This window comes from Centroberyx gerrardi, chromosome 1 (genome assembly GCF_048128805.1).
Source record: "Centroberyx gerrardi isolate f3 chromosome 1, fCenGer3.hap1.cur.20231027, whole genome shotgun sequence".
NCBI classification, from domain to species: domain Eukaryota; kingdom Metazoa; phylum Chordata; class Actinopteri; order Beryciformes; family Berycidae; genus Centroberyx; species Centroberyx gerrardi.
In genome coordinates, this window is record NC_135997.1 from 3947996 (window position 1) to 3962166 (window position 14171).

General features: G+C 40.0%; 1 protein-coding gene across 1 annotated transcript; it reads right to left on the reverse strand.

Moving 5' to 3' along the window:
• Positions 1-3591: 3591 nt before the first annotated feature.
• On the reverse strand, positions 3592-11819 carry dapk2a (death-associated protein kinase 2a). The gene is made up of 8 exons (XM_071904446.2): positions 11746-11819; positions 8447-8668; positions 7435-7573; positions 5690-5819; positions 5501-5576; positions 5231-5383; positions 5027-5072; positions 3592-4346 (listed from the first exon to the last, which is right to left on the reverse strand). The coding sequence occupies exons 1-8, from the start codon at positions 11805-11807 to the stop codon at positions 3687-3689; spliced, it is 1488 nt and encodes a 495-aa protein (XP_071760547.2). The 5' UTR covers positions 11808-11819; the 3' UTR covers positions 3592-3686.
• Between the last annotated feature and the right edge of the window lie 2352 nt (positions 11820-14171).

The following is a 14171-nucleotide window of genomic DNA, read 5'->3' on the forward strand; positions in this document are numbered from 1 at the left end:
GCTGCTAATTCTGAGGGTTTATTTTATCCTCAAAGGGTTTACAGAATCAGAGCAATTCAGACAATGTCAGTCCAGTTGTCAACCACAGATAAGTGTGCTCAAATATATACAAATATACAAATCCCACCAAACTGACACCAGTGTAAACAAAAACAAACCATAGGAAGTATTCACACATGCCATATGATCCAAACCTGATTCACAGTGTGTGCTGCCCTCTAAAGGAGAAAGGAAACATGACCTCCCACTGTTAATGCTGTATATGAAGTCTGTAGGGTCAATTTCCACTTCCCCAAGATAACAGCAGAGAAGTTGTTTTCTTCACATACCACTCTAATGGTGATGCAGTTAAGATACAATATTTGTGGAAGAAAATGCTTATTACAATGCAAATGTATATTATCAAAGTCCACTTTTCCATACCAACAGATGACTACTGGTGAAAGTGTGATGGGTGGATTCTGTTGTTAGAGATCCTTTTTTGGCTTAGCTACTCAAACAAACATCTCAACTCAAAATTGAATTTAAATTTTAACCTTGTGATAGGGAAGGTTTACAAGGAAGAGATAATTTGTGCAGGAAAACATTCTCTAATGAGGTTATGGCCCACATGATGGAAAGAGGAACCCACTCAACAGTCCCATGTCATTCATATTCAGTGCTGAGCTGCGTTCTCTCAGAGCCGTGTGAAAAGAGTCGTGCCAGGGCACGTTCAATAAAATGCCCTTGAATTTTATGACTTGGAAGCGTGCCATCTTGGGTCAATGGTCCCGTAATACATGCTTCACTTTTAACTGGCTGACAGTTGGAGCATCAATTTTTATACCCTGATTACATGTTTTGTGTGCTGAATTGTTTTCCTTAAAATAAGAATAAACCAGTGGTGGAAAGAGCACTAGAATGTCCTACCCAACTACTTTGCTGATAAATCTACTTAAGTGAAAGTAAAAAGTGTCTCATTTAAAATCTCCTCTGAGATACTGAGTTACTTACTTACTTAGAAAAGAGCATATTGTTAGCTGTGATCTTTTCCATGTGATTCTAAAAGGATGAGAGGACAGAGTTCAAATTCTGTTAATTGGAAAGTTGGAAATGACACAATAAAGTGCACAAACAAAGTAAAGCCACATTACTCTTCCCACTGTGAACGGCTCCACAATTTGGCCAATTTGCCAATTTACCTTGGTCCAGTTTCTGATGCTTACTGAGAGCCACAAAATTTGTCCTCTGTAATGGATGTGATTTAAAATGTAGCTAAGTACTTAATACTTAATTAAAAATGTACTTAAGTAAAAGTAAAATTACTGACTTTAAAAAAATACTCAAAAAAGTACAGTACAAGTAGCCTACACAAAAAAGCTACTCAATTACAGTAACATGAGTAAATGTAATTAGTTACTTCCACCCTTGGAAGAAACTGCAGGTGGTAGTTAAATGGTGGTGGGGTAAAAGTAAAAAGTAGAATGTTTACTTCGAAGCGTAATGGGGCAAAAGTATTAAGTAGAGTTAAGTAGAGTTAAGTAGAAATACCTCAAAGCTGTACCCAAGTCCGTGCCTGAGTATAAATATTGAGTTCCTTTCCACCCATGCAGTGTATACGGTGGTAAAATACATTTGAATTTTCTTAACGTAGAACAATTTAAAGTAGCACTTCAGAGAGGTGATTCAGTTATACAGATGTTATTTATACTGACTTTCGCAATAACCTTTGTCCAGTCTGTTGGATCCAGTCTGTTTGTACTGAGACTCCCTTAAATTCATATGCTCTCTCAAAATAGCAGTGAGTATCTACATATGGAGAGGAACTGAGCTTCAGAGTGTTGATTTCAGGAGGTGCTGCTTCTCTTCCTGGTTTGGGTTCTCCTGGTCATTTCCTTGCTGATCATACTCACTGCTCCATTCAAACATAGATGCAATATCTTTCCTCATTGGTGTCGTTGCAGAGTTAGCCCCATATCAGCAGTAGGCCCAGGGTGTCTAAGAGTTTCATCAAGTTAAATTAAGAGCTTTTAAATGGCAGTTATGAATGAATTATAAAGCCCATTTAAGAATTTAAAAAAAGAAAATACTGTGAAAAACTGCAGGTAAAACAACACACCAAGAAACCATTACATTTTTAAGGCTTTTAAAACTGAATTTAAGGTTTAATAATAGTCCATCCACTAGATCATGCTTCTGCAGATTGGGTCCCATTCACATCATTATACACAGGAAATTACATAGAGCTGGAATCCTGATTGATGTCCATGTGAAGAGACATCCTGAAATGAGGGCTCAGATGAGGTCAGATGCTCTTGCTCTTGTACACACTTCCCATGAAAACAAACACACTCACAATAATAGAAATCCTGTAAAGAAAGTGTGCAGGATGGTACCTTCCATTTGCGTTTCTCTTGAAGTTTTTCTAGGTTGTTTACAGAGTTTACATACCAACACCTGTTGTGGTTTCATCTGCTGAGGGATAGAAAAAAAAAAGAAAAAAGAAAATGGGACTGACAAGGACTTGAATTCATGTTCCTTAATCCAATTGCTGTGGTTCTGTTATGTAATGTACAATCATAGTAAACTTTGTCTACAAGTTTGAAACCAGGTTTCATGTTTTTTCTGTCAGGACTTATTCTTATCAGTATGAAATGCTGCCAACATTGACTTTGCTCCAGTAACCTTTCCCATCAGTACATCCTGAAATAAATACCCTTGACTTAGTAGTGTGTGTTCCAAGGTACTAATCAAATCAAAACCCCAACCAAGTCCACAAGAATGAAGTTCAATTGGACTCAAGTCAACACTGTTTTGCTCTTCTGTACGTGCCGATACACAGATACACATTCATGATGTACAAACTTCTCAAATAAACACAAGAATGTTACGGCAGCTACAATCTAATCCAAATTTACAGAGCAAACAGTACTGTGTGCATGCACTTAAAATCAAATATTGCCTTTTAAATGTCAGCTGAGGCTGTCACCAATATCCATCAGTCTGAACTTGACCACACTGTGATGTAAACTCACATTATCTGGTTCTCAGTATTACAATGAATCTCCATTCATTAAAGGCAGATATATATAAATTAATGTGATTTTTCCAATAGTCCATGTGCAATTTTACATGAGACAGTGAGAGTTGCTGTTAAGTATCTGACAAAACAGCTCATAGGAAAATCTCCATACACCAAAAGAAATGTTTATATTTATTTTACATTAACACATCAATACATATAAAGACATGGCTGAGTGCAGGTGCTGCCTCTTTCCTTGTCTTTGTCTCATTGACGCAGACAGTTCAACAGAGTGGCACTAATGACAAACAATCATACTGCATACTTCTGTAGCTGAATCTTGTGAATTGTGATACATGTGGGCACAGCTATTTCTACATAATATCATTTTCAGCATGAAACAATACAATTTGGTGGCAAAAAATTCAGATAGTATGCTTGAGGTTTACACTGAATATAATGAACAATATTTTCTGATGTGCAATTTTATTTATTATATATTTATTTGTTTATTTTATTTTATGCCTGCATAGCACCAGAGACCTCATCATCATGGAGGGGTCTGCCTAACACATCTTTACCTCTGATTATACAACAAAACAACAAAACAAATTGCAGCATGGAACCTGCAGTAGTCAGCAGTGTGATTTTGATCGTTTTCTGATTATTTGTGCACTAGTGAGCACTATCTTTGCTGTCCAGTTTCAGTGAAGTCCAGGTTGATCCCAGTGAGCAGCTCTCCTCCACAGGAGCGGTTCAGCAGCTCCTTCAGCGCCTCGTTCACGTCGTTGTTGAAGACGGTGGAGAAGTTGCAGTTGGGGTAGCCACCGCCACCACCTTCATCCAGGGGAAATGAGCCCACCACCTCCTGCACCCACTTCAGCTCATTGCTAAGCTCCAGCCGCAGCGCGTCAAAGTGGTTCTTCCTCTCCTGGTAGCGGTTGCTGACGGCGCTGATGCCGGCGCTGACTCCCTGCATGTCATCCTGCACGCTCCTCTTCATGGCCTCCACCTTGCGGAACTCGTAGCGGATTTGCGAGAGCTCATGGCGCACACCTTCGCTCTCCTCCTTGTACCAGGCCTCCTTTTCATTGTATATGGAGACCATGGCGTCAATGTCCTCCTGCAGAGAGTCATGGGCCGCTGCCAGGCTGCTGAAGGAGCTCTCCATCTGGCCAATGTCCTCCACCACCTGGGCGAAGCGCTCAAAGTTTACATAGGTGTTGTTGGGTGGCATGCTGGAGTGGGACTTGATAGTGTACTCCCTCAGGCGCTTGGTCTTCAGCTGGCGCCGCTCGCGTTTCTTGGGCTCTAGGGCTTTGTTTTCCTCCTTGTGCTCATTGGACTTTAAAGTTAGAAGAAGGGATAGTTAGATGTTGTCCATAAAAGGGATGAGCATGCATTGATACAGGGGGATCATGCTATCATGCAGGTGCATTAGTGAGATGTTTGTTTAAAGGTGCATTGTATCCATTGCAAACCACAAACAAGGCACTCCAGATGATGTGTAACTACTTGATGTAATGAAAACAGTCCACAAAAGGACATACTCAAGCCTCCACCTGACATCCCAAACAAGGCCACCTGATCTTTCCCATGGTTTCAGATGTCAATGAGCAATTACTATCCTTGCATTTCAGGGGTTGAGTAACAGTGGGTCATTCATTAGCACTATGCTTTGCAAACATAATTGGGACATAATTTGGACAAACGTAATTGTGAGGCAATCCACAATACAGTGCTTTCAGAAAGTGTTCAACCTCCTTGACTTTTTCACATTTTGTGGTGTTGCAGTCTGAATTCAAAATGGATTAAACTAAAAATAAAAAAGCACTTTGCTATATGGGTTATTGTGTGTAGATCAGTAATTTAAAAAATCTGATTTAATCCATTTTGAATTCAGGCTGTAGCACCACAAAATGCAGAAAAGTTATGGCGGTTGAATACTTTCTAATTGCACTGTACATACATACAGACTCATGCTAATTTAGTTAGCATGAATATGAAATGAAGCATTCTGAATACCTTGATCCATGGGTGATTAAGAGCATCTTGGATTGTTAGCCTTTTCCTGTAAGACAAGTGTTCACAATTAAAGTCACTAAACTATAATCATCACCAATGGGTTATGTGATTCTGGGAGTTATTAAAATATTAAAACACACATATTAACTTTCTTATATTGCACTGAGACAAAGTTGCCCTGAGGAATCTGCCATCCGCTCTTACATCTTATCCCTCTCCAGCAGCTGCCTGATGAATTTCTTGGCCAGCTCACTGGTGTGGCAGAAGAACTCCTCATCAAACTCATAATTTATGGCTGAGATGTTCCCCAGCGTGTCCTGCTTGGTCTCCCCCAGGAAGGGCGAAGCACCGCTCAGCCTGAAACACAACATTACAGAAAGTGTAGTTCATCACCTTGTTTTAGGGCACTTACATTATCTCACTTATGTACAGAATAGGGTGAGATTATGGGACTGTTTTTCGTGGTTCACTTACAGGATGTAGGTGATGACACCTATGCTCCACATGTCTGCCTCTAATCCCAGTGGCTCGTAGTTGACGATTTCTGGTGCTGGGAAAGGCAAACAGGCAAAGGAAATTCATCAAAGTTAAAGCAGTGGATTAATTAATGATTGAAAGAGCATAAGTTAAAAAAAAAAACAGTAACAAATAAACTTTTCTTACCTACAAACTCAGGAGTTCCAAAGATGTTCTTGAACTCAACCCCAGCTTCAATCTTGTGGGCGAGACCGAAATCGATGAGTTTGATTCTCGGCAACGGCACATTCTTGTCCAGGAGCATTATGTTTTCAGGCTGCGGATCAGAGAGAGAGATGGTTTAGTGAGAGAATATTTTGAGAACTGCTATGCCTACAGAGTAACTGCTGGTCTCCACTCTCTTGAATAAAAGCAGAAGTTGGAGTAGGAGACGAACAGCAGCAAGGTGGCATAATGAGTCAGGAGACTGCCCGTCAACCAAGAGAACTGGGTTGAAGCCCCCGGCAAGCATCCACCCTGCTGAAGTGTCCTTGAGAAAGACATTGAATCCCCACCAACACTGGAACTTCCATGAGAATTCAGGTCACATCAGTGTTGAATAAGGGCAATGGTGCACATGATCAGCCTTCTCAAACATAGGCACAAAGAATAGCAGAAACAGGCAAAACTTTTTACATTTAACTCAAATGTGCACAACACCCAGGATGATGGTGACAGTGTTTCTGAGTTTTGACTTTGATAATCCATAGTCTAGTTATTTTTTTGTGTACTACCTCACTTCTGTCTTGTGTCTCTCCCTCCCAGCGGTCTTCCTGTGTCCGGTCTTGCATGCCTCTCTGTGATCACTAGGTGGGACTGCACCCTGACTGAGTGCCGGGGTTCAGCTGATACTACTAAGGCACAGTCTGATAGCTAGCTACCTCCAGTATTAAACACCTTTGTGTTTTGCAAAGGGAGTGTTTCTAGGCTAAATTGAGGGTTTCCAATTTGGTCTCTGCAGTGCAACCTCCTTATGGATTTTTTTGCACAAACATCCGATTGATAGTACACAGTAAAAGAAGATCTTCTTCATGGTCTCGTTGCAACATTTTCTAGCTTTTGAGACTTTGATAGTAGAAGTTTATACTATATAATATCTTATATATATATTATATAGGGTTAGGGTTACAAATCACAGCTAGTTGCTCAGCCTCGTGGATCAAACCTCCCTTAAGTATATTGATGTGATTGTGTATTTTCTGTACAGATGTGGGAGTTAACATCATAATGGTTGTGCTATAGACTCTGCTAACAAGCTCCCTGCTCCCCCCTCCTGCACCACTGAATCTTTCAAAATGAAAAAAAGCTGCATTTTTTTTTTTTTGAAACAATAAGGAATAATGGTCAAATGTCAGCTAAGACTTTCTGAAGATTTTAGGTCCATATTTTGTTTGATATTGTTAGTCGGCAAAAGAACTTTTTCCATATGGTCCCTATGGTTTATGAGTCATTAATATGCTTGTTAGAGGTGCACTAAAATAGGCAGAAATCCAAAAATAGTGGTCCTTAATGTGGTCCTTCTAAAGGATAATTCCTGTTTAGTTTTTCATTTGATATTCATAGACTTCCTTAGCATGAGAACCAGGTGAAACTGTGATAATATTGTAGTTCTGGTAAAAGTCATACAAACATAATGCTGAATCATTCTCTAAAACATCCTGTTTTAGCATGAAACAACATTTTGTTGTTGACTTGAAACTGAGTACTGTTCACGTGGACACCATGCATTTCAGTTTCACCTCATTCTTAGCCTACTTTCAAAAAATATCTGAATACCACATGAAAAAACAAGAATCATCATTTGACTTTAATATGGCTCAACAATGTGACACAACTGCTCCTAGCATCACATATGCTAATAAAGCTGAGTAGCATGCATTTTCTGGACAGACCTTGAGATCAAAGTGGGCTATCTTTCTGGAGTGGAGGTAGTTCACCCCCTCAAGGATTTGTTTGATGAACTGGGTGGCCTCCTCCTCACTCAGAGACTCCTTCTGGGCCAGGAAGTCGAACAGCTCTCCTCCAGAAACCCTGGAACACAGACACCTATCATCTAACTGCCTGCCGCCGCTACAAGTATCATAGCAGCCATGTTTTTAAGTCAGCATAAAAATATGTTGACGTTATGCTTTCCATCCAAGTTTCTGGGTTACTAGACTCTTATAAACCCACTGAACTTAAAGGAAAAATCCACCCTAAAACACTTTAACACTGTTAAATAACTGCTATTGGTGATGTGCTTTGCATTTCTGGGCCAATTTTGTTGTAGACAACGTGGCATCACATTGAGACATTTCGAGCGCCGCTACAACAGAGTTAAATAATAGAAAACATTTCAGCTATCTGATAAATCAACTGTAAATGTCAGATTTTGTTGTCAGTCGTCAGAATCAAAGAGCTAGGACTTCTTTCTAGAGCCGCCATGGAGAAATCCATTGTAGAAGAGACAGAGAGACCAATTTCTCCACTGTCCGTAGCAGAAAATAGACCAGAATGCAATGCAGCTGCAAGACACGTTGCACTTTGAGTAAGTTCTCTTGCTCTTGCAATGCTGTTGCCATCTCCACTTACACCTACAACCCACAGCTGAATGCAACAAGTTCACACCCGTGGTCTAGGCATTGTCAAAAGGCATTGTCAAAAGGCATTCTGGGAAATGTAGGAAATCACTAACTGATGTAAAAGTGGAAAGTGGGTTCACCAAAAAAGTAAATTACAACACTTCATCACAAAATAACTCCTGGAATACATTTAACATCACAGACTGGTGATATCTAAGAGTGTAGGGTGGATTTTTCCTTCACTGTTGACAACTTTGTCACAGTAAAACTTTCTAGTCTCTTTGTTGGACAGAATATGCTCATGGCTCTATGTTTTTGGGGCACCTTCTCCTCCGCCACTCACAGCTCGAGGATGAGCACCACATCGGTGCGGTTCTCATAGACGTCATGCAGTGTGACGATGTTGGGGTGCTGAATCTGCTGCAGGATGTTCACCTCCCGCTCAATCTCCTCCCGCCGCACGCCTCGTAAGCTGGCCACGCTCTGCCGCTTCTTGATGAACTTGGCAGCGAACTCCAGCCCTGTGCGCTTCTCCCTGCACTGCTTCACGATGGCAAACTGCCCACTGGAACACAGAGGCAGAATCACAGAGAAGCAAAGAAAACCCCGGAGAGAAGTCTTGGGAAAATCTAGAGGAAGTGCGATAGGTTGGGTCAGAACAATGTACTTTTGTGTTAACTAACTGACAAACATAAAGACATAGATGAATTACTGGTATTTAATTTGTCCACCATGTGAAGAACTCAAGGGGGGGGGGGGACACTATGGCTTGGGCTGTGTCCATCCGTCCATCCATCTGTCAAACGTGATATCTCAGGTGATATCTCAGATACCACTAGTCTTATTTTGACAAAACCTGGAGGGATGATGCATCTTGGCACTGGGTTCTAGCGGTTTAACAAGACTACGCAAGCTTAGTTTAGCTGGACCTGCAAATGCAGCCTGTGGGGTACAATGTCTGTCAGGAACTAAAGCATTTGACCTGTGACATTTTATCCATAAATGGTACTGGACCCTCTTTTCATGTAGGTTCCAGAAGATACCTCCCCCCTTTTGACAGTCAGTGAGGAGTAGGGCAACATTTTCAGGCTGTTAATGCTATGTGCCCTAAAACAGCTGCTGTGGCAGAAAATATGGCATGGAAAATGGATTGAGTACTCTGAATCTACACATATAGTAAACTCAGTGCAATCTATTTCCATGAGATAGAGTATTCTTGGCAAAAAATATACTGATTGGCCTGATGGGGGCGCTACAATTAAAGGGGAAAATTTCAAACTTTGAAAAGCCATAACTGCTACACCACTGGTCCAAATTTTGATGAAACTTGGAGGAATGATGCATCTCGCTGCTTATTGGCTCAAGGGCTGCCTGCATCATTCATGGGACGCAACATGTTTCATCTGTTTGTTCATGTGGTGGGGATGGGGATATGCTTATCATGCATGATGATTTACATTGCTCACTATATATTGTACACCCCACATGTACTTGTGCTAAAGTCATATGGCGGGCTTGTAATTCAATTTTGTCCCTCAAATATTTCCACCACTGGCCGATGAGTCTATTCATAGTGCAGTGCTAATTCTGCAGCTGCGTCTGCATGTGATAAGCCTGACGACTCTGCTCCTATGTCACAGATCCTCACACTCACATACATACACATCAAAAAAACATCAAATACCACAGGTAAATCACTGGGTTTGATACTGCTAGCAATATAAGCAGACAGAGACCCAGCTCACAGTGTCTGAGAGTCAAAGGTTAGATGACTTTAGCTTTACAGCTGCTCTGTTTTCTCCTGTAGAGTTCAGTGGAGTGGTTAGTAAGCTAACACTCCACTTCCTCATTCATAGCTGGTCTGGGAGCAGATATAGCCACAGCTAAAGATAGAAGTCTCCTTTAAATAGCAACGTGACGTGTATCTAACAGTTGTCTCCATCTAACAACACATAGCACCTTTCGCTACAAAGTGCTGCACTATGTAGTGGAAAGCATTGATTTTAATAATAATAGAGCTAAATGCAGATTTTTTTTTAATCTAGCACCATTTTGTTCCAGTAGGAGTACCATTACGTGTTCTGTGTAATCGATGGTTTAAGATAGAAACATTTTTGCAGTTTCTTGAAGTTGTGCATGGTTACGTGCCGACAACAATAAGCCAAAGAAGAAGCACTAGCACACACTTCCCTACTGTTTTCACTGGTTTAAGAGAACAATTAACATCTGTCACAAGCATTGGGACACAAACACAGTGATGACGCAGTTTAACTTCAGTGCACAGCAGTAATTGCTTGGTGCGGCTGCCTGCATGCTAGCTAGAGCTCTGCAGCAGGGTAACCCTTGTTTTCAAATCTCCAGTCTGATCGATGCCACTAAAGGAGTCCATGTATGGTCCAAGTAATTATACAAAAGGGTCTATAAGAACCATTTTGACAAATAACCCTCATAAATTATCCTACAAGGACTTCACAGTTCTGTTTTTCTTTGGAGTGTAAATAAGTAGGTTTGATGAAAACAGATACCAAACAGATGATATAATTTAATATCATCATAATTAATTTTGCACCAAAAAGTGTAGCTCATATATCAATTACTCTAATATTGTATCATTACTGTAATAATGCATCAGGAACTATAACTGTATTATTTATTAATAAAGAATTGCATAACAGCCAATTTCCCTTTTTAGTAACGGTGATGTTTGTTGACTCTTCAAGACTGCTAGGGTGCCATGGGAATGTGTGTGTGTGTGTGTGTGTGCGTGAGTGTGTGTGTGTGCGTGTGTGTGTGTTGTTCCAACTAGGGCTGTCATCGGCTTTTCTAAACACTATCAGACCATGCTCAGTTGATTTCCTTAGTGTAAATTCCCATAAATAAGAAGAAAACTTGAGTTCTCATTTAAGAATCCATTATTTTTCAGCAGAGGCTTTTCCATTTGACGCCTTAAAAATCTTATGATACCAAAACTGGAACAGTATCAGTAGGTACAATCTTTCAATATCCAGCCCTATGACACCAACAATTACTGCCAAGCACTTCTAAAGCACCAATGATGGAACACCAACTGACAGCTGCGAGTGGCTTTACTACATCAGATACTGAAGGTAATCGTCGCTTGGCATTCATTAAATAATTATGTGCAATACTGACAGGAAATCCACAGGAAAACAAGACATAAAAGTTAACGAGGGCTTGGAGCCAGAGGGACATAAGTAGGTTTTTAGCAAACTATACAGGAGAGGCAAAACAAAAAAAAGTGGACCGAACTTTGATCAATTGTTGTAAATATCTTTTCATATGATAATGCGATCACATAAATACACAAATAAAGAGATACTTACACTACTAAACAGATATTCTCAACAGCTTTTACTTGATATAGGCCTATAAAACTTATAGCCTATGCCCTTCTGGCTCCAAGCCCTAAAAATCTGTATTCAAACCATCTTATTTAGTCAGTTATTTAAGATGCTGGTTTAAATCTACCTCAATTATTCATTACATTTAATGAAAAACAGATGCAAATTATGTTTTCACACATTTGTACAAAACTAACACTTAAACTTAAACCAGTTAATAAGTGAAACAACTTATTTGCACAGCTTAAAGAGGAAAAGGAGAAGAGATACTGGTCTGTACCTTCCCAGCTCTTCACCAATCTCATAGAAATCCTCCACTTTCTGTTGCTTGAATAAGGCCATGCCTGCAGTCCTCACTGATGTTGACAGTTATGATACTGTGCTGTTTCACTTCTCATCTCTTACCCTGTAACAACAGAGCACAGTTAATTACACATCTATAAAAAAGTTTTCACATCTTGATTTGCATACCTGCAACACGTGAAGAGAGATTAAATATTTCATGTTAAAGACAATATTATCATGAGTTTTAAAAAGAAAGGAACCGCAACGTAAATAGCTATGTAACTCAGTTTAATGCTTATTCTAGAGCACAATAGAAAGCGGCAGGCCTGTGTTTCCCTTGTTAATTCAGGGGAATGTGCGCAGTAAAGAGATTCTTTATCTGTGTGCAAAATGTTATTGCAGTTGCCTGAGTTGTGGGCTACCAACTGGCTTGCTCGCCCCTATGATAAACACTGCCGGGAGTGACAAACTAATTATGAACCTACTGTCATAACACTACAGCAGAGCAAAGTAGATATTGAACAGTAAAGGGTCTTACCGTGTTAAAATTATTTTTCCAAGTCTTTTTCATGAGCGGCCTGTCCTCGTCCTGGTCAGACCTGACAGCAGTAACTCTGGTGTTACAAGCACAGACCACGAGGGCTCTTTTTAGCCCCGATACATGCCGTTCTCTCGTCAGGCGAGCGCTTCACGCTAAACTATTCAAAAATCTGAGAGTTCAAAGTGGCCCTGCTTATCAGCAAAATGTCAAACATAGTAAAGTATAACGTATTATCTTTCCTATATCATTATGACCCGCAGCACGTCATTTCAACAAAATTTCACCTTTTATAATTAGTTCACACCACCCTCATAGTGTACTTTTGTGAAGAATCCTGGGAACAACAGGCGAACCTAATGTAAAAGGTGAAATTTTATTTAAATAAGAGTTGTTTGGTATATTGAATATATGCCGAATCCAACATTAGATCTTAACAATTCAGAATATATCTTAAGTCACGTTGTGTCAAGTATGCACCTTTGCCAATAAGCAAGGCAACATCTACGAGACAGATTTTTGAATGGAGTTTGGCGTCACGTTGGAGAAACGGTATGTAGGCTACTATGGGTGCTGGGCTCTCCAGTTCCCAGCGCGCACTCTAGTACTTGGCCACCTGTTCAGCCCGCGCGTGAACCTCTGGCACCTGGCGTCTTTAAAGCACGCTCCCTCCGGCTGCCAAGTTTTAAAATTAACCGGTAACGCTGCATTCACGTTATGGCATTATGTAGGATTCACTGTAGAAGAGCAACAACTTCGCGCGCGCTCTAACTCGGTTGCACTTCTGAACAGTTTTTCCATAGACTTTGATTTTTGCTCATATAACTGGCCTCAGACATTTTTAACACATTTAACACATAAGCTACTACATTCTTCTGAAAGATATTGTCGAAAACAATATAGCGTGAATAATAGCCTAAAAATCTCAAATATCAACTATATCAAACTGTGCTATTAGAAGACATTTAAATTAAATTATAATAAATTAAATTAGCTTTTTTATGCACTTTTTAATTTAATTCTGAATTGGTGACGTCAGAGTTAAGTAAAGTCAGAGAAATCTGGGTCTGTTGCAAAGTGAGTTTCTAAGTGCTATTTGCTGACAGTGGTCAGTCGATTATTGAAAAGAGTAGAATTGGTGAAAATGCTTTATTATAGGTAACAAACCAGACTCTTTCTGCATGTGTTGACATTTGTCTCTCCCCTCAGCTCTGTCTGATAACCAACATGCTTATGACCAGTGACCAGTGAGGGGTTAGAGTTAAAATAATCAGACTGCTAATATTTACAAGAAACTAGAAGCACCCACCATAACTTGATGTAAAGAGAGAAAGGTCGGGACTCAGGTTATCATCATTCGTAGTAATAACCACATTCAAAGAATTCTGCATTAGCTAAAGAAACAATTTTCTATTGCAAATAGGTCTGGTGCTTTAATATTATGCATGACGGGATTTTGTGTGTGTGTGTACAGGCGGTTAAAGACAACATAAACACTCACTGTGCTTATTCATGTAAAGAACACAGATGCACTATGGGCACTTTTCCCAAACAGACTCAGTATACAATTGGTAATGTTGCTTTTGTGTAGAAGAGACTCTTGCACACTGTTTCAGACTTGCAGTTAAAAGTTTCTCCTCTCCACATTGTTGGTACGTTTTTCTCCTGCTGTCTACCTCTAGAGGTGTGCAAAAGTACCTTTTTCTTGTTGCTTTTGTGACCTGTTGCTTGACAAAATCAACATTTGTCTTGTTATGATTTGTCTGTGTTATTTGTCAATGTGCCTCAGTGTTTAGTAATTCATAGTTTGCTCAATATCCCCCTTTTCTGAACAATGTATTTATTGAAATTTTCAATTTGACGCTGTGTAGTCGGGTGGTAAA